At 43.2% G+C, this 26,623-nt stretch overlaps 1 protein-coding gene and 1 non-coding gene across 2 annotated transcripts in view; both read right to left on the bottom strand.

Annotated features, from left to right (window-relative positions):
* The window catches only part of TBC1D9 (TBC1 domain family member 9), a 115,641-nt gene that overhangs the window by 17,074 nt on the left and 71,944 nt on the right, over positions 1-26,623 (bottom strand). Inside the window, exons 6-15 of the mRNA XM_019420188.2 lie at positions 26,350-26,557; positions 20,439-20,645; positions 19,413-19,583; positions 18,677-18,827; positions 15,376-15,590; positions 12,878-12,995; positions 10,823-11,108; positions 10,376-10,505; positions 929-1,027; positions 713-781 (exon numbers count right to left, since the gene is read on the bottom strand). Coding sequence (XP_019275733.2) covers positions 713-781; positions 929-1,027; positions 10,376-10,505; positions 10,823-11,108; positions 12,878-12,995; positions 15,376-15,590; positions 18,677-18,827; positions 19,413-19,583; positions 20,439-20,645; positions 26,350-26,557 — 1,654 coding nt within the window. The remainder of the gene's footprint in view (positions 1-712; positions 782-928; positions 1,028-10,375; positions 10,506-10,822; positions 11,109-12,877; positions 12,996-15,375; positions 15,591-18,676; positions 18,828-19,412; positions 19,584-20,438; positions 20,646-26,349; positions 26,558-26,623) is intronic.
* On the bottom strand, positions 14,515-14,616 carry LOC128776769 (U6 spliceosomal RNA). The gene has a single exon (XR_008421945.1). It is a non-coding gene; the product is annotated as a U6 spliceosomal RNA (small nuclear RNA).

The following is a 26,623-nucleotide window of genomic DNA, read 5'->3' as shown; positions in this document are numbered from 1 at the left end:
GAGAGGGTGACAGAGGATCTGAAGCAGGCTCTGCGCTGACAGCAGCGAGCCTGACATGGGGCTTGAAAACACAAACTGTGAGATCATGACCTGAGCTGAAGTGGGATCAACCGACTGAGCCACCCAGGTGCCCCGAAGCACTCCATTTTTATACTCTCAGCTCTATCTTCATATTTATGCATGTCGACATTCATGCTGTCCCTTAACAATTTAACAGAAATGGGGCGCCTGGGTAGATCAGTCAGTTAAGTGCCCAGCTGTGGCTCAGGTCATAATCTCACAGTTCGTGGGTTCGAGCCCCGCATCAGGCTCTCTTGCTGTCAGCACAGAGCCTGCTTCAGATCCTCTGTCCCCCTCTCTCTCTGCCCCTCCTCTGCTTGTGCTCTCTCTCTCAAAATAAATAAATATTAAAAAAAAAATCTAGAACTAATTGAATCATTACAGTGAACTCTTTTATTCCCCTGGATGTACATGCATTTAACTTTAAAACTCACCTTGAGGGGCATGTGGGTGGCTCAGTCAGTTAAATATCCGACTTCGGCTCAGGTCATGATCTCACGGTTCATGGTTCTGAGCTGTCAGCAAAGCCTGGAGCCTGCTTTGGATTCTGTGTCTCCATCTCTCTCTCTGCCCTTCCCCCGCTCTCATTCTGTTTCTCTCTCTCTCTTTCTCTCTCTCAAAAGTAAATAGACATTAATAAAAAAGAACTCACCTTGAAAAGAGCATAAAGTTCTTCTAGCTCATCAATGGTAAAGGAAGTTTCTGTCACAATTGTTCGGACCTTTAAGAAGGTAGACACAATTAATTTCACAATCTCAAAGATGTTATAGTGGGAAAGTCCCTGATTTTCTTCTTTTAAATCATCTCAGTCTGTAAAGCAGGAATTTATGGAGAAAGAAGGCCATCCACTATTTTTCAAAGGACTTACCACATTCCGTTTCGTAGTATCCTCCAGTGTCTGGATCACCTTTAGTCTCTGTTTGAATCTCATCTGCTCAATCAAGTCTGCCCGGATGGTTCCAAATTTCTGGAAAGGAGCAATATTGGTGTTTCTGAGAAATCTGCTAAAGCACACAGTCTGCAAGATTTATGGAGACACAATCCTGATACATAGAAGAGACTGAATTTATCATTTTACCTTATGTTTGGGTTTTACTTATTATACCTATCGCCTACTGCCCCCCCCCCTCCACTTACTATGAGAGCAGAGACTGTGTCCACTGGAGTGGAGGACAGTGCTGATTTAGTAAATGTTCAACAAATATTTGCTGAATACATCGAATTCTCATGATAATACCAGGAAGGAAGTGCTCTTCTCCCCATTTCAGACACAAGGAAACAGAAGTTTAACAAAAACACTAACTTGCCCAAGCCCACAGAGCTGGTAAAGCATTCATTGCAAAGTACAGGCTACAGACAGATTAACTGGATTGGGGCGCCTGGGTGGCTCAGTCAGTTGAGCGTCCGACTTCGGCTCAGGTCATAATCTCACAGTTTGTGAGTTCGAGCCCGGCATCGGGCTCTGTGCTGACAGCTCAGGGCCTGGAGCCTGTTTCAGATTCTGTGTCTCCTCTCTCTGCCCCTCCCCAACTTGTGCTCAGTCTCTCTCTCCTTCAAAAATAAATAAAAACACTAAAAAAAACATTAAAAAAAGAAAGACAAAGAACTGGATTTACTTCAAATTGAGCCAAAATATATATGTCTTTGATTCACAACAGTGAAAAAACATTAGTTGTAAGACAGAAGAAAACTAAATTTTATTGAACCTACAATTGTGTCATTGGCTCCTTATCATGACTTTGTGAGTTGGCACCATTACTTCCGTTTTACAGATGGGAAAATCAAGGTTCAGAGAGGTTAAATAAGTGACTCAGAGTTCCACAGGTGCTGAGCTGCAAGTCTGAGGCCCAGACACCAGCTCCATAACTCCACCACCCACCATTCTATCCAACAAGAAGTTCTCTCCCGTCTTTGGGTAGATCAGAGCATAGATTTTGGAGGTAGACAAAATTTTATTCAAATTCATGTTCTTTGCCGTTGCGACTCTATGCAATTCAGTTGAGTCTCCTGAACCTCAGTTTATTTCTCTGTAAATGAGACACCAAAACTGTCCTTGTAGAACTGTGGTTAGAACAAGATAGATGTATTAATATAAAGTACTGACAGTAGTCACTAATATTAAACATTGGCTTGATAATCTTTGCAGATTGCTAAAGAAAGAGTTATTTCCTAGCCTGACCTTCAAGAAGCCCTGTATGTTTATACTGAATTAACATCTGTTCCTCAACTAGAAATGGATCCTGCTGTTTGCTAGGCAGGACCCTCCCTCGGCCAGGCCTCTGGGACTGGTAACAGACAGAACACAATGGAAACACAATGACCCTTCCATCTGAAGCAAACAGTCGCAACCTAAAAGGAAACCATGGACTCTAAGTTCCTGCCTGGAGGATGTCTAAATGAAAATGAGCAATGAGAATGACTGAGTCCCTCTCTCTCTCCCCTAATCCCCCTTTCTCCCACCTTTTGCAGGGGCTCTGACAGAATGAAATACTAAATATAGGGCAAACTAAAAAGGTGGCTCGGTACATCCCGGAGCCAACATTTTCCATTACCCAAAACAAGGGCAAAGTGTGGGTGTAACACTTCTTCCCAGGCATTGCACATTTCAGTTCCATGAAAAGAACTAATTCACTAATGTAACGACAATACTTTTTCTAACAAATAGAATTTAGTGATGCGAGTGAGGGAGCCTAAGATTATTTTAATTTTCTAAAACCTACCCTTCCTTAAACAATAAACAAAATTATCCATCTCATTTACATCTCTTCTCCAACTCAATTTTTATCTGAATGTTTCTGTGAGCTGTTTCTAATTTTCCAACCTAATCTCTGATGTCTTTAGGAGCTGAGAGGCATTTTCAATGCAGGCACAGCATCCTCTTTTTGCTTCTTTGCCCCACTCCCCTGGCCTTGCTGATACCAGCTAAGAACTAGGTATTCGGCCCTTCATTTCATACCACTTCACCCCTCCTGCGTTCCAGTTCTCACCACACAGACTTGAGACAAGGAGAACAGCTCGGGAAAAGGGATGATGTGGGGACCAGTTTGTCTCAAGTTCCCAGTGCGTGTTCTCTGGCCTCTCCCACCCCCCACCATCATTCCTGAGTGAACAAGAGCTCCCTTCCCCATGCTGAGCAGCCTCCTGTGATTCTCTCATCCCCTGTGTTGCTGGGAAGACAGGGACGATGGAGAACAAATACAGATTTTACAGAGAGACCACAAGGGCCAGGCTCCATCAAGTTCAGAAGGCTCCTCCTTTCTAAATCCTCCAGAGAGGACTAGAAATATTTAAATGCTGAGGCTTAAAAAAAAAGGGGGGGGGCAACATAAAACAGTTTAGGCCTTAAGTCCTAAGTAAGGGATGGGATGATCTGAACGAATCTGCCTATCACAAGGAAACTTATTGAAACAAAAAGAAGGCATCGTTTCTAAAATCCAAACTCTACAGCGTCTGTTTTTCAGTAAGAGTATCCAATCGACATTATGCTCAAAAGTGCCCTTTAAATGTTTCTTATTTTCTGGGGTACTTATTTTCCTGGGATAGAGAATGGGGATCACTCCTGTTAGCCAGAGGATTGAGCACGATTCACACCTGAGGGTCCTTTCTGTGGTCAGAAATCTCCCCAAATCTCCAAACGCCTAAGGTGGTGCCTTGGAAGAGTGGGTTGGGGGAGAAAAGAGAAACTGATGGGATGTGAGTGAGTCTCTGGACTTTGAAAAAGTAGCAGAAAGTTGTGGGGGGCTGAGACCAAGGGCTGGGTGAGAGATTTCTCAAACTGCTGAAGGAATACTTCCCCTAGATTCTGCCCTGCTCTCTGCCATGACCGCATCTGTCTGTCCCGGGTGCTCACGTGTTGGGTGGGGCGGAGGTGTTCCCGTGGAGGAAAGAGGAGGGTGAGGAGGAAGAAAAGAAGGAACCAGGACACGAAGTCAGTGTGAACAGTTTGCTTGTTGGTGTCCTATGTTTGCTGAATGAGTGTCTCTCCAGGGGTCCTCTGATCATTAAAGAAGTCTCTATTCATGACAAGATTAATATCCATGCAACACTTTCCTAACTCTTGTCAGAAAGCAGGCCCATGTTTTATAACCAAATTTGTGTTCCTCACAAAGTTTTAAAGTTTTGCCTAGCATAAAGGTCTAGAAAAGCCATTGTCACATGAGGAAAATGTTTACAAAATAATATTTCAGTCAGCTTCAATGTAAAATATCCCATGTGAACTAATTATTAGCTGTAGTTTGAACATGCTAATTAAAACATAAGAAATGGTGAGTAGCAGTAGAGATAAACAGATATGAGATCTGAATCTCAGCTCCAACATACTGGGAAACCTTGGACAGGTTACTTAACCTCTCTGAGTTCTATGATTTGTAAAAGGGGCATAAAAATACAACCTGATTCTCAGGCTGGTGATCACTAATTCTCATAGGGCATGGAAAAGTGAAAGCACAATGCCCTGTATCATTATATATTTACCTAGAATTTATTTTAAAAGTTGCAGAAATTATAAAGAGGCAGCCATTGGGTTGGAAGGCTCATGGCATGTATCGTTTGGCCTAGAGTGTATTTTGAAAATGAGGACAATTCAAATAAAATCAAGACCTCCAAGTTCTCTTGAACAATCAAAAGGTCTGGCAACAATGGTTCCTCATCTCCAGTGGCAAAGAGGCTGGCTCGCCACCAAGAGGGACCTTACCATCCAGTGCCCCCAGGCCACGTTTCCCCACTCCTTCACCCCCTCCCACTCGGTGTCTGTCTCACATGCAGTCATGTGTGCTTGTCACCCACTCTAGAGCATCTTCTTTAAAAATACACTGTTGGGGCACCTGGGTGGCTCACTCGGCCAAGCACCCAACTTTGGCTCCGGTCATGATCTGATTTGTGAGTTTGAGCCCAGCATCGGGGCTCTACACGGACAGTGTGGAGCTTGCCTGGGATTCTCTCTCTTTCTGCCCCTCCCCCACTCACTCTTGTGCTCTCACTCCCTCACTCCAAAGAAATAAATACATTTAAAAAAATAAAAATACACCATTATTCTAAAGTTTGGCCTCTATACAGGAGACATGCTTTGGACAGCTTGATATTACAGAAAGCATACAGTTTCATAGTCAGATATGGATGCCAGTCTCAAATTCCACAGAGGTTTCATGAAACCTGATGTCCCTCAGCTTCTTTATCAGCAAAATAAGGGAAAATAATTCCTGCCTCTTTGGGTTGTAGTACGGTAGCTGTTATTACCAATAGTAATGTTGGCAAAAGGAGGAAAAGAGCACATGTCTAAAGATCAGGCAAAATGTCCTAACGTTATATGTAACTAAGGTACCACTAACAACTGGTGATCACTAATTGAGAGGTCTGCGTTACTTTTTGGAGGAATGAACAACTTTTTAAAAATTAAACTTGGAATTAAAAGCTGTAGATTAGCAAAAAATGTCAAGCCCCAACTGCCTTCCTATTAGAGATACATAATCAAGGGTTTACAAGTGAGATAATATCCTGTCTAGAGTTTGCCTGAAAATACTCCAAGAAAAAAAAAAAAGTGACTTAGATGAAAGAGATCAGAAAAATGTTGATAATTGTTGGGACTGGGTGATGAGTTAACGGAAATGCATCAGGTTATCCTCTGAGTTTCTACTGTGCTTGAAATATCTATACATTAAAGATCAAGAAAGAAAAACATTCACACCAGTTGTTGATAACGTATCGCCAAGGCCGAGCATGATGCCTGGCAAAAGATAGGCACTTATAACATCATTTTTTAATGTTTATTTATTTTTGAGAGAGAGAGGTCGAGAGAGAGAGAGAGAGGTCGAGAGAGACAGACCATGAATGGGGTAATGCTGTCAGCACAGAGCCTGACGTGGGGCTTATACTCACCAACTGCGAGATCATGACCTGAGCTGAAGTTGGACTCTTAACTGACTGAGCCACCCAGGCACCCATAACATCTTTAAAGATTTTTTTCAATAAATGGAGGGGCGCCTGGGTGGCTCAGTCAGTTAAGCGGTCAACTTCGGCTCAGGTCATGATCTCGTGGTCCGTGAGTTCTAGCCCCGCGTCGGGCTCTGTGCTGACAGCTCAGAGCCTGGAGCCTGCTTTGGATTCTGTGTCTCCCTCTCTCTGACCCTCCCCTGTTCATGTTCTGTCTCTCCCTGTCTCAAAAATAAATAAACGTTTAAAAAATAAATAAATAAATGGATAAATGGCGTTTCTTGTATCTCCTGGGTCTTCCCTCACTGACACAACTGTAGTATCTTCTTTGCTAGTCTATTCCTTCAGCTCTCCCCAGTGCAATTTATTGCATAGGGAGCAGAAATAATGTACTTAAAGAAAAACTCCCCTCAGCTTCCAAGGTGCTGTTGAGTGCCTTGCAAATCAATCAGTGGTTTCAAGACTCCCTGCGAACCAGTCTCTACTGGACCACTGACCTCATGTTCACCAGTATATTTACAATTCCATCTCCATTCTATCCAGACTAACCCACTGGCCCAGGCTTTAATGCTAGGGAGTCACTTTCTAGCTGTGTGGCTTGGAAAACCTAGTTCAACCTCTCTCAACTTACAATTTCACCTTAAAATGGGTTAACTGGTACCTGGTGGGTTTGTCTATGAAGTATTCGGCATCCTGCCTCACACAGGGCAGGCTCTCAGTGAATGGTACCTTTTGTGGTCATCAGCAATAAGCCCAACACATAACTGCCTATCCCGTGCAAACTTCTCCCTGTGTTTTAGTAGCCACATCCTTTTCTTTCCTTCTTTTCTTCTTTCTTTCTTACTTTCCTTTCTTCCTTTTCTTTCTTTCTTTCTTTCTTTCTTTCTTTCTTTCTTTCTTTCTTTCTTTCTTTCTTTCTTCTTTCTTTCTTCTTTCTTTCTTTCTTTCTTTCTTTCTTTCTTTCTTTCTTTCTTTCTTTCTCCTTCCTTCCCTCTCTCTCTCTCTCTCTCTCTCTCTTTCTATATTTATTTATTGATTTTGGAGACAGCACAAGAAGGGGAGGGGCAGAGAGAGGGGGACAGAGGATGGGAAGTAGGCTCTGCGCTGACAGCGTGACAGCACAGAGCCCGATGTGGCGCTCGAACTCACAAACCTCGAGATCATGACCTAAGCCGAAGTCGGATGCTCAACCAACTGAGCCACCCAGGTGCCCCTAGCCACATCCTTTTCTATTAGCTAGCTTTTCTCAGATTAAACCTACCGGGTTGGGTCACACTGAACATGAAGAAGCTCTGTGGTGGTCGTGCGCCTGCCGTAAGGTCCTGTATTCGTGTGCCCCTGTGCTTTCGAGGAGGGACATCTTGGTCTACGAATAAAACCTGAAGGCTAGGGCTTTGTCTTTTACTTCTGTGTAACCCTGCAAAACTGCAGAGCCTCACACACAGGGCCCACCCAGAAGAAAAGTGTCTACACAGTTCCTTCAGGGAGGGTCTTGGGAGAACTTATAATGAACAAGAATTTCTCCATGAGGTATTTATGAATAAAGTTATCATCTCCACTCATCAGGAGAAATTTCAACAATATCAAACCAACCTCCAGCAACCTGGATGAGGCCTTGATGGAATCTCAAAGCTGAAGGTACTTTCAGTATTCCTCCTACCCTTCCATTTTACTGGCTAATTATCCTGAAGCACAGAGATAAATGTGTCGCATGCCTTAGAAAACTGGTGTCCTGCCTGAGTTCAAACCAGGTTATAACCAGCTTCTGAGACTAGTGGCCCCATTCTGCATCTAGGGCAGTGATGCTCAGCCCTCCCCGGGCACTGGAACCCTCTGGGCGACTTTCAAAAAATACTTAGTTTGTAGGCCTCATGACAGAGATACAGATTTAACTGGTCTGGGTTGGAGCCTGGGAATTTACGTTTTTAAAAGCTTGACATGGAAAAAAGTTGTAAGGGGTTTTAACGCACAGGTAAGATTGAGAACCACCAATCTAATGGTTAGGAGGGCAAAGAGGAGATGGGCAAGAGTTTGTGGTGGTCTCTTTAGGCTGATTTGTAAGGCACTGGGGAGCTATTGGAAACTTATGAGCGGTGCAGTGACATGAAAAACGAAAAACAAAAAACCAGTCATTATGCATCAGAAGACCAGGTAATACAGGCATTGGCATAAATAAAAGGGGCTGTCTGTCCAGGCAGAGGAAGGAAACTGCTGCTGTCTCCTGCGACAGGATGTTTGGCAACCAAAGGGCCACCATTAGCGATCAGCCAGACAGGATGTAAATGGAAACCAGCCCTTGGCCTTGTCTCCATTCTCTTTTCTTTCCCATTAAAAATGGGTCAAGTGCTGACCTCAGCATGATGTTAGCTTATCTGCTGTGAAGAATAAAGCTAAGTTTCCACATACTAAGCTTTATTACTCTGGTCCAGAATTTTCTTAACAATAAAGGTTTCAGGGGATGCCTTTTAGAAAAACAACTCACAGCTATAATAATAGCTATTGCCTTTAATTACATGGGCTCTTTTTCTAGAAAAATAATCATCCAAAATTTCCAACAGAGTATTATCCCAAAGTCCTGAGGCAGTGATGTTTTTTTATTTCGTTACGATAATAACCAGTTTTGGAGAGACTGAGGTGAAATACTCATCCTTAATCTCTACTAGCAGAAATATAAATCAGGTCAATCTTCATGGAAATTGGACAGTGTATGCTATGAGCTTGGAAATAATTCATACTTTTTGATCTATTGCTATAGATCTATTCCTCAGAAAGGACTCTAAGAAAATAATCAGAGATGTGATATTTGCATATAAGTTTATCACACAATATAGGATATATCGTATGTGTGAATATATATAAATAAAGAGTGCTGTCTTTATTGGTCACACTGTCTAAATACCTGGACAAAGAAAGGAATCAGAAGTCACCGGAGGCTAATTTGGAGTTCTCCTGTTACAGTTCTCTGTTTTCTGCAAACTCTTCATATATGTATGTAATAGCATAGAAGTTTGCCATAAAATATTGAAAATTTGGAAGCAACCAAAGTAAATGTACAATGAAAGTGACCAGTTAAATAAATTTTGGTGCCTCATTAAACAAAATATTAAGAATCTATTAAAATTATGACTTTAAATAATAATATATTAGAGAGTGCTCATGGTATATTTTAAGTGAAAAATGGGATGTTACAAAGCACTTTTTAGTAGAGACTTATTTTTTTAAGTGCATATTACAAATATAAAAATCTACTTGAGGGAAATATAGTAAATATAGCTGATAGGATATAGTTTATTTTTCCATAGTTTCTACATTTTTAAAAATAAACGTGCATTACTTTTATGATTCTAAAAGACACAAAAAATGTTTTGTTCTCAATACATATTGAGTGTCAATGAAGTTTTTTAAAAATAACAAATTACCAGTCTTGTCCCCTTTATGAGTGAAAGGGCATATGTTTCTGAAAAGGTTTCTGGATCTATACCAATTATGTTTTAAAGCACCAAATTTCTTATTCTCTTTAAGAGAGGCTTTCTGACCTCAGCTTGTCCCTTGCTATTTGTCCCTTAATCCAGGGTGTTACTAGTTGTAATGCTGAGAATCATAGTCATACATTCCCAAGATATCTGTGAGTACTGTATTCAGCAGAATATTCATGTTCTTTCTTAATGATCATCTCTATAAAAGTTTGCACAGCCAAGGATCAGGAAATGAAGAAAAGGTATTATGGGCACTGAGTCACTGGGGCTCCACAAACCACCAAACACTACGAAGCACATAACACTGGTTCCTTCACTCCTAGAAGCTCATTAGTTCTATTCTGAGATTCAGGGCCAGATCCAGGGTCCTCACGAACCAGAAAGCATCCTCCCCAGCCAGGTCAAGCTATTTGAGAGAAATACCAGGACTCTGGTTCACCTCTAGGATGGTACAGGCTATTCCATGTGTCTTGAACTGAAGAGAATTGGCTTGTTCTCGTTAGAGAAGACCTGAGAGTCTTGGCATGAGAATAGAGAGTTCATCAATGTGTGCAGGTTGACTTTAGCATGCTTGCTCTCGAAGCCCCTCCTCAATACACCCAGAGCTGAATCTGAGCTGCTACTTTGGTCAGGCTTCAGGGTGGGCATGGCAAAGAACCAGGGGGCAAGAGCTTGTCATGCCATCTGCTCTATGGCATTAGAGCCAGCAGGTGTCATGGCCCCATTCAGTCTCTATCTCTGAAGGTCAAAGCCGTCAGCTGGAAGGCAGCTGCTTGCTTTGGCAATTAGTTCTCAGAAGGTGAAAGGAAGCACGTATATCTGTGGTTAGCAATGGAAGTGGGTGCCACACATCAGTGTCCCCCTCTGCACTCTCAGAGCACTGTACCACTCAGGTAGGGAACGAGACCCACCTCATAGGAAGTTCTGATGAGTCTGAAGATGTCTACTTCAGGGTAGGGTTCCACGTCATCACTGAGCAGGGAGTGGAGGTGAGGGATGGGAGGCAGAGTGCTGTCTTTATTGGTCACACTGTCTAAATACCTGGACAAAGAAAGGAATCAGAAGTCACCGGAGGCTAATTTGGAGTTCTCCTAATACAGTTCTCTGTTTTCTGCAAACACTTCATTTTAAAGCATACTTTAGAATTTATACTTCATCTTAAGTATTTCCTTAAGAACAGAATAAAATCTTCCTAACTTCTAAAGATGCAGCCTATGAAAATGAATCCTCAGCCACAGACAGAAGTGGGCATTATGCTGCACTGAGCCAAGTAAGACTCACGAAACCAAGGGGAAAGAGAGAAGGCAAGTTCAGAGAAGGAACCGGAGGGGTTTTCAAAGTGAGGCTTGGTCTGTTACCTTCCCAAAACGGTCATGGCCTCCCCGTCGTCCTTGCAGCTCAACAGTTTGTCCACATTTGCATCCAGCACGGCCAGGGCCAACTGGAATATCACCTTGATTCCTTCATAGAAGAAACAGTCCACAACCACAACCGCACTCTCAAAGGGCATCACGCTGAGAAAGAGCGTGAGGAACCAAGACAGGGAGATGGTAGAAATCACGCCCAGGTCCTGCATGCAGTCGTAGAGCTGCGGGACATAGTCTCGTGCCAGTTCCTCGAAGACACCCTGGTCGACCAGCGCGCCTGCAGTGGAGGTGGGCACAAAGGGTCGCAGGTGAACCCACCGCACCTTCTCACCCAGGAACCCAATCAAATGACTTGACTACAATAATCCAGCTCACAATTGCTGCGGAGACGGAACTCAGCTCCCTTCTCTAACTGTTCTGCCGCTACCATGTTACCAGGTACTAAGTTACTAGACCAAGGTGTCAATCAACATAGCTCAGTCAGCAGATTAGTTCTGGGTGTTTCTTCTCTTTCCAGAGTCTTCCTGTCCTGCTTCCCTACCACAAAAGGGCAGTAACACAACGGTAAGGGTTGTCGGATAAGTCAGTTTAGAAAGTTTTCATGATATATAATTGTTCGGTTAGGCATGAAATGTATATCTAAGTAGCTCCGTTTCCTGGCAAACTCATTTAAAAAACAAGTTGCTTTGGGGCGCCTGGGTGGCTCCGTCGGTTGAGGGTCCGTCCGACTTCGGCTCAGGTCATGATTTTGCCATTCCCGAGTTCGAGCCTAATGTAAGGCTCTGTGCTGACAGCTAGGAGCCTGGAGCCTGTTTCAGATTCTGTGTCTCCCTCTCTCTCTGCCCCTCCCTCACTCACACTCTGTCTCTCTCCGTCTCTGAAAAATGAACAAACCTTAAAAAAAGTTTTTTTAATAAAAAAAAATAAAAAACAAATTGCTTTTCTGGATGCACAGTCCCCACAAATGAATTGTTGATTTTAGTGAGAGGTTATTTTTTTATTTTTTTAAGTTTATTTGAGAGAGGTGGGGGGGGGGGGGAGGTGGAGCAAAGTGGGGAGGGGCAGAGAGAGAGAAAAACAGAGAATCCCCAGAAGGCTCCTCACTGTCAGCACAGAGCCCAACATAGGGCTCTGTCCCACAAACCATGAGATCATGACCTGGGCTGAAATCCAGACTCTGTAGCTTAACCCACTGAGCCACCCAGGCACCCCTTAAATGAGTGTTTTTTAAGCTTAAAAGCATTCTAGGGGCACCTGGCTGGCTTATTGGTAAAGCATCTGACTGTTGATCTTGGAGCTGTAAGTTCGATCCTAACACTGGGTGTACAGATTACTTAAAAAAAAAAAAAAATCTAAAAAAAAGCATTCCAGTTGTACACACTCATGATCAACTTACTGGCGTTTCTGGAGAATTTTTCCAATGAATCAAAATCAATGAATCAGTGTGAAAAGGTTTAGAAATGAAGAGCACATAAGGCATACAATTTACTACACTAGCTACAAAAAGCTTGTCCTGCTAAAGGGAATGTCTAACACGTGAGAGGATTATAAGGAGTAACAGTAATAATTTGTTTAAATGCTTACAGTCATTGTTTGCTTTGCCATGAAACCAGTTCTAAAAAACTGCAGCAACTTAGTTTTGCATACATTTTTATATGATCTTTTTTCTTTTTTTTGCATATTTCTGTTCTCCACAGATTCCATCCTTTTCATGAAAACATTTTTTGCCAAATCTTTTCAGGTTGATTGACAGCTGACATGTTTGGTGCAGTTCACACATGCCACAGAGTGACACCCACATCAAATGTTTTCTAAAATAATTCCTGTAACAGTGATACATGCATATTCTCTTACGCTCCGCGGGGCTCCTTTGTGTACAATCTTATATTAATTCAAGCCCTCTCACTCCCATTTTGGGAAACTGGAGTTGTCTAAAATTCTTTTGGCTAATGGTGACTGGAAATGGTGTTCTAGCCGGTATCTTGGCTCTAGAAACATCTTCGCTATGAGCCGTGGGTCAAAATGTTGACTACATCCCGCACATACCAACAACTCTGGTGTTGTAGTAATCGGGAAGCATGCGTTCACACAAAGCCACTAGCAGCCAGAAAGCTTCCTCCTCTTTGGCATAAAGCAGCAGCACTGATGTGACAATATTCATGGCCTAAAGGCATGAAAAAGGCTGTTGTCAAATGTATTTTAAATACATCATACACATTAGCATAAGAAATCTTGCTGACCTAAAGAAAATTACTGAGTTTGTCTCACAGGGCCAGCAAACTTTTTCAGCAAAAGGCCAGATAATAAACATTTAAAGGCTCTGCAAGCTAGACACACATATTATTCCAAAGTTTTGTTTTGCTTATATTATTTGGAACCCTTTAAAAATGTACAAACCTTTAGTCCTTGATCTGGTAACCGTTAAGGGTCTTTATGAACACTTAACATTCACCAAGGACTGAGCCCCTGCACACAGGCAAGCCCTTAAGCAAAAACTTTGTCCAAAGGCTGTTTGACAAAGCTTGTTAACCTGTGAAAATCTCAGTGTTTTTAATCCTTAATTCATGAGGTAAATGCTTCCTTTTTAATGTTCCATAATGGTTTCTATAACCAAGTGCACATGGCCTGAGGCTCTCCTCTGAGAACAATAAAACCTTTCAAATTTGGCGTCCTCACCCACTATTTCCATCTGGACAAGGATGGTAGTGATATGTAACAGTGATTTAGACTCCAAAGGAACGTACTTTATTAAAAGATACTATCACATAGCTCATAACCACTCAAGGCTCAACTATTTTAATAGTCCTCTTCATTAAAAAGAGGAAGATCAAAAGATAAATATGAATTCTATAATTGCAGAAGCCAACTAAGTCTGGTACCTCTTTTGATCTACAAACCAGTAATCGTTCATCAGACTTCTACAACACGCATACCAAAAAAGGAATTTGGGTCTAATAGGCTTGTTCTTGTAAGTCTTAATATTTTCCCAAGTGCAATCATTATTAAAATTTCACTTGAGAATTAACCTGACGATTCTAGTACATCACGGTTGGTTCCTTAGGCATTTATTTAGTTAAGGTAAGTCTGAGGGTCTGCTTTATAACAGGCTCTAGACTAAGTATTGGGGGATGGGTAGGAGGGGAGGACACAGAGGTGACAAGTTTCACAGGGCTTAAATGTTGATGTCAGAGAGACAGAATAAAGATGCAAACATTAATTAACCAATTTGGGAGTATATTTAAATGAAGTGCTATCAAAACGGTAAAGTAATGTGGTACAGGAAGACCTGTACTGCGTGTGTGTGTGTGTGTGTGTGTGTGTGTGTGTGTGTGTATGTGTGTAGAGGAATTAAGCCTACTTTAGCATTTATCTATTTATGTATTTTTGTGTTAAGCAGTCATTTAGTAAAAAATACATTATACCATCTTTCTGGATTTGGGGCAAGTTTGAAGTATTTGTCAACATATTAAACGTTGTATTTGGTTGTGATTTCTTTTCACATCTTTTTGGAGTACCGTTGACACAGGTTTATACATTATGCTATGTTCACAAGTGTAGCTGCCATCTGTCCCTACAGATACATTGATACATTGCTATTACAATATTACTGACTACATTCCTTACGCTGTGTCTTTTATTCCTGTGGCTTATTCATTCCATAACTGGAAGCTTCTATCTCCCACAAAAATACGGAATGCTTCATAAATTTGTGTGTCATCCATGCGATAGGCCATGCAAATCTTCTCTGTATCACTCCAATTTTAGTATATGTGCTGTCAAAGCAAGCCCAGATTTGCTTTAGCTTTTAGCTGGATGGTCAGGGAAGGCCTCTCTGAATATATGGACTTTAAGTCTAAAGTCGTATAATCTTGGAGCTTTCCAAATTGTGGTATATGTCCTAGTACAAGAGATAATTTTAGTTGGTATGGGGCAACATTTTTTAAATAGAGGATTAGACATTTATTTTAGTGTGTATTAAAATATAATCATAGCATAAAAGAGTTCTATTCTCAAGGACGTTATTACCTAGGATGCAAAGTAGGAGCACCGTGGAACCGAGAATCCAGAATCACAGGCCTGGTGCTCAGACATGCTCTCTTTTACCTCAGGGAGGGATGAGGGGTGGCTCAGAGAGTAATCAGAAGCGACTTTCCAAGGTCACCCAGCTACATGGTGTTGGATCCAGAAAGGGCATCCTTATCTCCTGGCTCCTCTGCTCAGTGGAGTGGCCTCAACTCAGGGAGATTTTGCTCCCCAGGGGGTATTCAGCAATGCCTAAAGACATTTTGGTTGTCCCAACTAGGGGGTTCTACTAGCATTTAGTGGGTGGATGTTATTAAATGTGTTATTAAACGGGAATGTTATTAAACATCCTACAAAGCACAAACGAAGAATTATCCAGTCCACAATGTCTATAGTGCTGAGGCCAAGAAACTTAGGTGCAGGGATGGTTCTAGAAGTTAACCATTCTTCTTTCTTCTTCTCACTTACTTACTGGTTAATAAACAATTAAAAAAAAAAACTAAACCATCTGTGTCATTTACCTGGCAATATCCTATATTAGGATTTCGAAAAGCGTAAGCTGTTAAGACTCTCCGTAGAGCAGCAATGCCCATCTCATTCTGGAAAGCTGGATGTTCTGGAAGGGAGCGGTGTAAATCCCTCTCGATCTCCTCCGTGGCGAGATTATACTTGCCCATGGACTTCTCCACTAGATCTTCATAGTACCCAGGGTGTGTGGCCTTCTCATTGATTGCACCTAGGAAATACCCAACAGATACAACGTCCAAAAGTGCAAGCCCTGCCCTCGGTCTGCAGACATGGCTTCCCAACTGAACCCCTTCACATTCCTCACCACTCCAGGGACACTTGCGAAATAACAATGACGTCCCACAGATGTGGGCTCAAAGAGCTCCCGAGGCAGGGGCTTGCAAGCGAAAAATCTGCGTTCCACAGAACTTCCAAGAACAATCCTGGGGGGCCACTTAGGGGAAGAGTAAGCCGAAGCCTCCCCGTCTCAGCCCTCCCTCAACCAGAGCAGCTTTGCTGGTACTTTATTGGGGTTTTCCTTAAGATTTCACTTGAAAAGGGAAGTTTTGTCTCTCAAAACGAGTCCACACGCTGCTTGCTGAAGCATAAGCGTTGAAGAGTCCAAACAGCCATACTGAAGAGTAGGAGGAGGTGCTACAGCACGTGGAGGGGTTTGGAGAAGTGCAGGGGGTGGGTGGGGTGGGCATTCCTAGCAGTGAGCCACCCTCATGGATGGGAGTTTCCCAGGTGGCGGGGATGAGAATGGAGAAATGAGTTGAGGATCACTGGTTTGAGATCCTTGCATTTTAAGACTCTTAAAGACAGAAAGCCCTATATGAGAATATCTAAATCAAAATCTACTTAAATACAACTTAGGTAATTATAAATTCCCCCCCCACCCTCTCTCTCTCTCTACACACACACACACACACACACACACACACATATATATGCACATGTTAAACATACATACACACACACTACAACACAGGACAGACTGATCTGTATTTTACTGATTAGAAATTAGAGCCCTTAGGATGGCCTGGGCCTTGTCAATGACAGTCACCCGGGGAGACAGCCTTCCCACTCACACTTACCCTGGATAAGGCAGTCTGGTTGACAGCAACTTAACACTGGCTTTTGCTTTGTTCTCAAGGGAGATTTGCAAAGATATCTTACCCTCTGGCCTGCACTTCACTTCACTGGGTACACTGAGCCAGGTCCTGGTATAATGGCCCTGAGAGTCACGAGGAGCAAGGCGGCACCCAGGCAAGGCTCCCCTACCAGAAGCTGGGCTCTCCCCATGGGTGGGCTGGCTTCACATGCACCCCACCTCCAGGGAGCTGGATGGAAACAGAGGCTGCTGTCTACCCAACAGAGGCAGCAGGGAGCCCACTCCACCCTCGGGCCTCCATCACCATTAAAGAAAACACTGGATCTAACTCTAGATGCATCTCTGCACTGTGCTTGTGTACCACTATGTACTGTTTCTTGGTGCTGACTTTGAGCTTCGTTTTCATCCAAAATGTGGCTGTAAGTAACTTCTGATTTGAACGAGGATGAAAAAGAAATTTTTTATTTACAATGTGAACGATCTGAATCAAGTTGTCGAGGTGACTAGTTCGCCAGACACAAGGAAGACAGAAGACCGGACAGGAAGGCTCTTCTTGGGCTGGATTTGTGTAATCAGAGATCATTTGACTCAAATTTGGATTTCTTTTTTTTTAATTTTTTTAACCTTTATTGATTTTTGAGACAGAGAGAGAGAGAGAGCATGAATGGGGGAGGTTCAGAGAGAGATGGAGACACAGAATCTGAAACAGGCTCCAGGCTCTGAGCTGTCAGCACAGAGCCCGACGTGGGGCTCGAACTCATGGACTGTGAGATCATGACCTGAGATGAAGTCGGACGCTCAACCGGCTGAGCCAGCCAGGTGCCCCCCTTTTAATTTTTTTTAACATTTATTTATTATTGAGAGACAGAGAGACACAGAGCATGAGCAGGGGAGGGGCCAAGAGATGGAGAGACACAGAATCTGAAGCAGGCTTCAGTCTCCGAGCTGTCAGCACAGAGCCTGACGTGGGGCTCGAACCCACAAACCGCGAGGTCGTGACCTGGAGCCAAAGTCGGATGCTTAACCGCTGAGCTACCCAGGCGCCCCTCAAATTTGGATTTCTAAATGAGGAGCTAAGGCTGGTCTACTGAAGGACAACGAAAAAGCCATATGAACGAGGATAGAACAAACTAGTTTTACATGAAACACATGAAGCCAATTATTTTTCAGGATTCTATCCCCCAACTGCTGAGATGTTAATACATCTCATTACGGGCGATTACCATTTGTATTTACTTTTAGAAAGAGCTACAACCTGTTTGTTTGTTTGTTTGTTTAAGGCTGTCCTGTAAGCCTGGTAACTTTTCTTCTAATTGTAATGTTATTTTTTAAAATAAAAGGTTTTGATAATGGCACTTGTGTCAGACCATCTTAGTTTCATATACAAATATTCAAATAAGCTTATTTAAAACAATTACATTTCAGGCCTCTAACCAGGTAAAGCACCTGATTTACAAAGACTGGTGACAACAAAAAAACGCCCTGGATGTTCATGACAGAACAGACCCCCAGATGCTTTCAGCTTGGAGGAAGTATGACAGGCCTAGCTGAAGAACCTCTGGTCTCCAGCAGGGCTCAAAGGTCTGACCCCACAGGGCTGTGTCTGGGCAGGAGCCTGGAGGGGGACCCAAAGGTCCACGACAACCCCCTTCTGTCCTTCCTGGCATCTCCAGCTTGGAGTGTAAGTGTGATCTGGGTGGGCCTTCAGTTCTAGTGCACGTTCTGGCCTCCCCTTCACATCTCCATGTGATAACCAGCAAATGCAGGAGGTGGCAGAAGCCACGCATGAGGCTTTCTCATTCCTCCCTCTCCCCACCTTAATGAGGGCTCTGAGCGTGTGCCACACTTACCCATTTTCAACGAAGTGGACACAGCTGGGAAAGGAACAAGGACTTCAAAAATCACAAAGAATCGTACTCTTACCCTTCAGGATCTCTCTTCTTCTAAATAGCATTAGTGAAGTGATGGAAGAGGTTATGCGGATTTGGGGGATGGGGGCTTCAATATCTGGACAGGTGTATATGCGTCCTGTGTTTTTATCGAGGGACTTCAACACTTTGCGAAGGAAAGGGGATTTAGTGCTGAACTGGAGGACTGCATATTTGAAAAGAGCCCAGGTGCATGAGGGAAGGCAGAAGGGGCGCGCTGAGGTCCTGCACACCCTGGGGCCAGTACGCCCCGCCCCCCACGCCTGTCCATACCTGACAGTAGCAGCCAGAGGTCTCCCCGCATGCTCTCCGGGATGCCCTTCAACACCAGCTCCCGGGTCTTTTCTGTGCGGTACATGCAGATCCCTTGCCCATACTCGGCAAAGTGAATCTTCCAAGCTTGCTCCTTCAAAAACTCTTTGGCCTGAAAGGGATAATGAAACATGACTACATGCCAAAGTATGTCGGGGACAGACAGGAGAAGTTGGATGGAAGGTCAGAACATCTCCCCTGGTGAACGGAGTGGTTCTGTTCTGGACAGAACTCAGGAGAACAAAGAACTCAGATTCTCTGCAGTCCTTCCCTAATTGGACACCTGTACCACAGCCTCTGGTCCTGCCTCGAAGCTTTCTAGACCAGAATCAGAATTCCACTTATGTGAAACAGGTCAGCAGAATGCGAATTGTCTTTATGGCTTTATGTGTACACCTCCGAGTGAAAGTGAGCTGACGTTGTTTAAACATGGGCTGAAAGATTACATACTTATTTGTTGGCTGACTTAAACACTCAAGACGAGATAAAAACAAATGTCACCTGTAACTCTACAACTCATCTCCTTCTTTGAAGAAGCTGTTCTACAATCGAATGAGAGATTTAGATAAAAATCTGCTGTGCTTCTAGGAAAATGTTTTTTTACGTAAATATTTATCAGTTTACTTCAATTAGAAATATTTTTAAATGTTATTGCTCTAATATAGAAAAGTTTCAGGCAAGAGCAGGAGGCACCCACCAACTTCGGGTTGAATTCCTCGGGGGACCGCCGCCGATACATGGTCATCAGGGTCTGCGTGGCTGTGGGAACGCTGTTGCCGTTCAGGTTGAACTGGCGCTCTCCATCGGCCTCGGAGCTCGTGCTTCTCTGAGGGCTGGAGGAGACAAGGCTGCTGGGCCGAGAATACACCTACCGATGCAGAGAGGGACAGACAATGAAAGGGACAGACGTAGAAGCTACTTCTTCAGTGTCCTCTGTACAGACACCAACAGCTACATCATGGTTCCCAAAATGGTTCTTGCTGTGTGAAGACGCAGGAGGAAGGCAGCAAGCCAGCATTTTGGCGGGGATTAGCAGGTTTGTGGGTCACAGAACACAGAGCTTCAGTGCTGAAAACACGTTTCATCTAATTTCCGATGCATTTTTGCAACAAACTGGTTGACCGTTAGCCTCCGATTAGCATGCAGGCAAAGCATGACGGGGCTGAATCAACTGCTTATTGACAGAGGGACCGCCTCCTCGTGCCCACATGAGCTCAGACCGGGTAGACAGGGGCAGGGATGTTCCTTGTGAGGTCACCATCTTTACAATTATGTTTTAGCTGCCAATTTCCCTGGATGTTGGTCCAGGGCCTAATTCAAAAGGGACACAATAGATATTTTTTATCATAATAAAAACATCATCATGATGTTGCATTTCAGATTTGAGACTTTATTTAGTGACCTCTGTGCATTCCCGACAATGTCACTATATGGACCAGAGCCACTTGCTGTGTAAACAAGACACATCACTCAATGCTTTCTTCAACTATAAAATAGGCAGGTTAGACCAGATGTTCTACAAGGCTGTCCAGCTCTGGGATCCCAAATACAAACTCCATGGGATTCAAATGAGTTATTGCTCAGATACTGCCCTGGGCATCAGGGGAGGAGCCTTATCTTAGCACAGCTGCAGAGCTTGCAGATCAAACAGAACAGATGAGGAAGGGAACATTCTGGGGCAGAGTAGGACGAAGGCAAATACCCTCAGGCGTCTCCCACAGACCTCATCATCTGAACTGTTGTAGCTGCCTGCAAACTCTTTGTCCGAGTAGATTTTGGAGGTCGTCTGTTGCAGGAAATCAGAGATCCTCTGCACTAGAAAGTCTCTATCTTTCAAATTGGCAAATAGGAAGGTCATCCTGTTCCTGGTGCTGATGGATAAAGGGCTGGGGAGTACGCTGGAGCTGTCTGCCTTTTCCACAATTGTCACCTGAAAAGAAACATGAAACACGAAACAAAGCATTACTTTCCAGGGATCACCCAGCAGTAGCCTCCGAGCAGCACGAAACAAGGAACACAACACTTCATATTCTGGAGGAACCACCTGTATTTTACTGAGGCAGAATGAGAGTCTTTGACTCTGTTCCAGTAAAATAAAATAGCTCATAACAAATCAAACTGGAGCTCTTATCAGAAGCTGGAATTGTCTTGCTGGTCTTTCCAAATCAGCAGTTCTACACTGGGAGTGATTTTGTTATCTGGGAGACATTTGGCAACATCTAGAGGCATTTCCGGTTGCCACAGTGGAGGGTACCAGTGGCATCTAACAGGTAGAAGTCAGGGATGCCGCTAAACACCCTGCAGTGCACAGGGCAGCTGGCCCCCAACAGAGCTTGGCCCTTTCAACGCCGTGGGCCAGGCGTAGATAGGGCCAAGCTTTAGAAGACGTGTTGCAAAGAAACTCCTTGATTTTCATTAAAATTTCACAAAGCCATAAAGGAGCCGACTTCTAGCTGCTGCATCATCCATAAGAGACAGAAACAACCCGTGATACTTGTGCTTTTTTGCCAAGATTAATGTTGGGATGGCTTTCAAAATGCTGCCAACCTTTCAAACATCTCATTGGAATTCCAGAGCTTTGAATCCCTCCCCTCTTTCCACTTGAAAGTTTTAAAGGCTCCATTCTGAACAGACACGATGTAAACAGCTTAACTGCAACCCTATGTGCCTGCACTGGCTGACTCTGTGTGTGTGCGCGCCATGTGTGTGGTGAAATGAATCTACCAAATCAGGAGACAAGTAGGAAAGAAGGACATCTGTTTTAGCTCTGAACTGAAGACACGCATTTGGTGCTTTATAATAGGATTTCCCTCACCTGGAAAGTAAGATAAATGCATTAAAATATTTTTCTTTAGGGGCACCTGGGCGGCTCAGTCAGTTAAGTGTCCGACTTTGGCTCAGGTCACGATCTCACAGTTCGTGAGTTTTGAGTCCTGCGTCAGGCTCTCTGCTGTCAGCACAGAGACTGCTTCGGATCCTTTGTCCTCCTCCACTCTGCCCCTTCCTTGCTCACATGCAGCATGCTCTCTCTCCCTCAAAAGTAAACATTAAAAATTTTTTTCTGGGGCACCTGGGTGGCTCAGTCAGTTAAGTATCCGACTTCGGCTCACGTCATGATCTCATGGCTCGAGGGTTTGAGCCCTGCATCAGGCTCTGTGCAGACAGCTCAGAGACTGGAGCCTGCTTCGGATTCTGTGTCTCCCCCTCTCTCTCTGTCCCACCCCCACTCGGGCTCTCTCTCTCAAAAATAAACATTAATTTTTTTAAAAAACTATTTTTCTTTAGCACATTAGGGAAAAAGATCTCAAAGCGAGCCCTAGATAAATGGTTTATTTACAGCAGCTCTGACTATAATGCTTAAAGTTCAATTTTGCTTCCCCTCTTCACTTCCACCTGTGAGCAGTCTAGACAGGTTCAACTGTAACTTCTTTATTAACATTTTCATGTTAAATACATTCTCCCCAAAGCAGAACTTTAAAATCTTTTCCCCCGTCAAGGCTAAGAAACCTGCTGCAGTTGCCTGAAAAGCTGCACCACCCCAAGTGCAAAATGGGTACAACTCCAGGGAGGGAAGACTGCAGAACCTGACTTCTGCTCTCAGATTTCATAAATACATATAGTTGGATATATACTTATATATTTTAAAGGAATCCCAAGATACATGGAGTTGCACATAAAAGTGTTTTTTTTTTCCTAATGCAAAAAAGCTGCAGAAATGGGAAAAACAATTTCTTTACCATGAGAAGGATTTTCCCATGGCACTTAAAACATGTTAAATAATACCTATTTTTAAAAGACCTATAAAAACTCCTTTTCTCATAAATTTTTTTCTGATTCTTTGGGTCACCAGATGTCTCAGACTAAATGACACATGCCAAGGGAAATAAAGGTTCAAGTTCCATACCTAAAACCTAGATAACCATGTGAATCTTGATGAGGTCAAAGTGGAAAGACCTTTAGCTAGATGAACACAGAAACAACCAGGAAGCTCCCACATAAAACATATGAATACTCACATGCACTACAAAATATTTTTTGCTGACAAATGATTTCTGGTAGAATCCTATCCCATAAGCTTTGTGACAAAGGAAAGGGTAACAGCTACATTTTAGTATTCTAGTTTAATGAGACATGTTTGTCTTACCAATTGGGTTATAAAATAGACTGGAATTAAAGGGAGACTTCATCTGGAATCTCCATCTAATGAGGAACCTAATTGGTTCACTCTACCTTCCTGCTTTGCTGCCTCAGTAATTGCTTCAAAATCTGTAGTAACATGATTCCATGATTCTGTGTCAATTTGGTCTACCTTAAGTCTATATGTGAAATATACATTAACAATATTCAGTCAATATTTTGGCTTATTTTTAAAAAATCAAATGGAACAATAATTCCTAGTTTATACAATCCTAAAAGTTTCCATTTCAAGCAGGATGTAATGTTCCCATGGAGACTGCTGCTCATAGATCAGCTTAACTCAGTTCTGTCTGCTCAGACAGACCCCATGTATGGGGTAGAGGGTGGAGGGTAGGGGGCCCACGCCATCATTTTTCTGTCATTAAGGTTACCTAAAGGTAGTAAAAATTACATTAAGTCCTTTGCTTCTCCCACTAGTCGGGATTGGGGTCTATCATTATTCTATCTTGGAGATTCATCAGGTTAAGGGGAAGGTCACTGCTGTTTCATTGAGCTAGTTCTTTAAAGTTGCATCCACCAACCACAACGTGCTTTATTCCTCAATGCTACGCCCACTGTCGCTCCTCCTCCGATTTACCCTGAAATATAACTGAAGTATCTCTGCTCCACCCTCTGTTAGGGAAAACAAGCAAGCAGAAGATGGGCTGAGAATATCAATCCCCATTCTCTCAGGTGCCCTGAACTCTCACTATTGTGTTGTACGTTGCACTGAAGGGTAAACAGAGCCAGCTGGAGGTGGTGAACAGGAGAGCGGACATAGCGACAGCAGCTTATGACCTCCTCCACTGCATCCTCCTCTGGATAAACAGAGCGATGACTCCCTCAGATTCACAACTACACATCCTTAATCCTGGAATGGGTTTCTTTCTTGAAGAAAGAACCTGCTGGTGCAGGTAACTTGCTTGTAGGTAGTACTTGAGGAAGAAAATTAAGTTTAATGACAGTCTATGGCAAAGAAGGTACATTTACTGGGAAATGTTATGAAATCCATTCCAGAGTCAGCACTTGTTGAATTATCTGTCTCAGAATTGCCCCCACAACATATCCTGGCCTCAAAAAGTGTTATAATACCAGTTAGCTCATATTATGAGAAGGAGAACTAGATTTGACAACTGCCTAACATTTTGCATTCTTTTTGATCCACCAATTCAGCTTTTAGGAATTTATAATTCATACTTTAAGGAAAATTATACACATGATTGGGAGACAATGAAAACAATACAAGGGTCCAACCACAGGGAACTGAGCAAATAAGCTTTATATATACATTTAATGGAATAATATGCAGTTGTTAAAAATTACACTGTAAAAGAATATTTAATAATATGGGGAAAAGTTTAATATATACTCAGTATTAAGGGAAATAGGTAAAAAATAAAAATTCCCTATGTTTTATGTCTTAATAATATAAATGACATATACACAGCAAAGTACAGAAAAAGCCTGGGAAGCCGTACAGCAGATTAACAGTGGCTATCTTTGACGTATGGAACTAAGGGTGAATTTTGTTTTCTTTTTGTATATACTTTCACAAATTTTCTGTGACAATAGTGAATTATTCTTTTTTAAAATGTTTTTTGGTTGTTTTTTTGTTACTGTTTTTATTTGTTTGTTTTTGAGAGAGAGAGAGAGAGAGAGAGAGCAAGCACGGGAGGGGCAGAGAGAGAGGGAGACACAGAATCCGAAGCAGGCTCCAGGTTCTGAGCTGTCAGCACAGAGCCCGATGTGGGGCTCGAACTCACAGACCAGGAGATCATGACTTGAGCCGAAGTCAAACACTTAACTGACTGAGCCACCCAGGCATCCCGTGAATTATTCTTAAAACAAGAAGAAAAAAAAAAAACCCAGAAAATAAATCTGCTTACATAATTTTTTTTTTTTTTTTTAAGAAAAGAAGGCAGAGGGAAACTTGAATTCTTTACTCTAGGGAATCTCAACAAAGGGTGAATCTTAATTATATAATCAAAACTTCTAACCACCTTAACTTCTAGAAAAGCAACAGGGCGTGTTGAAGTTGTTACCAGGACAACTTTAAGACTGTAAGACTTCCAGCCTCCAACAGCCTAACATGGAGTTCCTTCTTAACTCCAAACCTCCTGGCAAGATTTCCATACAAGTACCAGAACAATCTACCTCCGTGAAGACATGACAGGACCCACCTCCTCCCCAGATACAGTAAGAATGTGTAGAGAGTAAGAATGCACAATGCCTTCATTGTGCATGAGGACCAGCCTGGGACTTTATTAAAATACAGATTCCTAAACCTGCAGAGATTCAGATGTAGGGCGGGTTCAGGAATCTGCCTCTGTGGCCAGCAACTGCGGAGATTCTACTGCGGGCAATTGACAGATCAGAAGTGAACACTTGGCTTTCCGATTCACAATCTAGACAATCTAGACTGTTTCCTTGTGACCAAGCTGCTCTCAGGCTGTGAGCAGGTTGTAGTAACTACATTTCGTTCCTGTATCTGATGCTTTGACATCCTGGGCCTTGCTAGCCCTGGGAGGACCATCTTCCCAGAGTTAGCAAGCTCCAAGGGATAATAAAAGACTCACCTGTAAGCAGGTCATTCCTGTGCAAACCAACCATCCAGAGCCCACACTTCCCACCCACCTCCTTTATTTAATTCAGCTCTCACACTCAAGGTCACTATCCCTGTCCTAATCACTGGGGGAGCCAGACACCAGATAACTAGGGACAACCCCTATGCCCCACAGCCTGCTGAGATTATTCCAACTAGACTAGTAAACCTGTTTACTCTGCCTTGCCTGTCTCTTCCCACGAAAATAACAGTAAAGGCTTTTTTTTTTTTTTAAGTTTATTTATTTTGACAGAGAGAGAGAGAAAGAGAGAGAGAAACAGTGAGAGCAGGGGAGGGGCAGAGAGAAAGTGAGAGTGGAGGCAAGGCAGAGAGAGAGAGGGAAAGAGAGAATCCCAAGCAGGCTCCACACTGTCAGTGCAGACCCCAATGCAGGGCTCTAATTCATGAATCTTGAGATCATGACCTGAAGCCAAAGTTGGACACTTAACCAATAGAGCCACCCAGGCACCCTACAGGAAAGGCTCTTGCCCACATTTTCATGGCTCCCTCTGCCTGCGGACCAAGTGTGTGCTTCCCAATGTGCCCCCATGGCCTCTCCTAGAGGGACTGTGAGTCCAACAAGCCATCTGATGGGTCTGGCCTCGTCACACCTGAATAATAATAGTACAATCTCCATCTTAAAACTCTAGGCTGCCTTTTCTAGGAAGAAAAGCTCTTACAGGTCACTGAGAGCAATGACAACACACAAAAGGGTGTGGCAGGTGCCAGCAAAGACTTATGAGCATTCACCTATGGTTAAAGCCAATGAAATGCTGGTAAAAACAACATTCCTGGTTCACACAGAAGAGTATTACAAATGCAGCTCCTAAGAGCTCCATTTCCCGCTGACACCTACCTCACGGAGTGGGATGATGAGGCTACACAGGTTCTCCTCCTTGCTGGTAAAGCAGATGTAATTTGTAGACACAAACATCTGCCCCAAAATGTGCATTTTGTTGAATGGAGTCCAGAGGGTGCAGTCTGTGTGGCCGTCTAGTTTTTCATCTTTCGGCAGTCGGAAAAGTGCACGGTATCTCTCACTCTTTGCCCTGGCATCAAGATCGCTGGAAGGCAGGAACAGTGTCACCTCACGCAAGAGCAAGGTTTCTGTTCCTTCTCAAGGACGTGTC

The sequence above is a fragment of the Panthera pardus genome, unplaced genomic scaffold (genome assembly GCF_024362965.1).
Source record: "Panthera pardus isolate Hobbes unplaced genomic scaffold, ASM2436296v1 HiC_scaffold_13, whole genome shotgun sequence".
NCBI lineage: Eukaryota > Metazoa > Chordata > Mammalia > Carnivora > Felidae > Panthera > Panthera pardus.
This window is presented reverse-complemented; position numbering and strand designations above follow the sequence as displayed.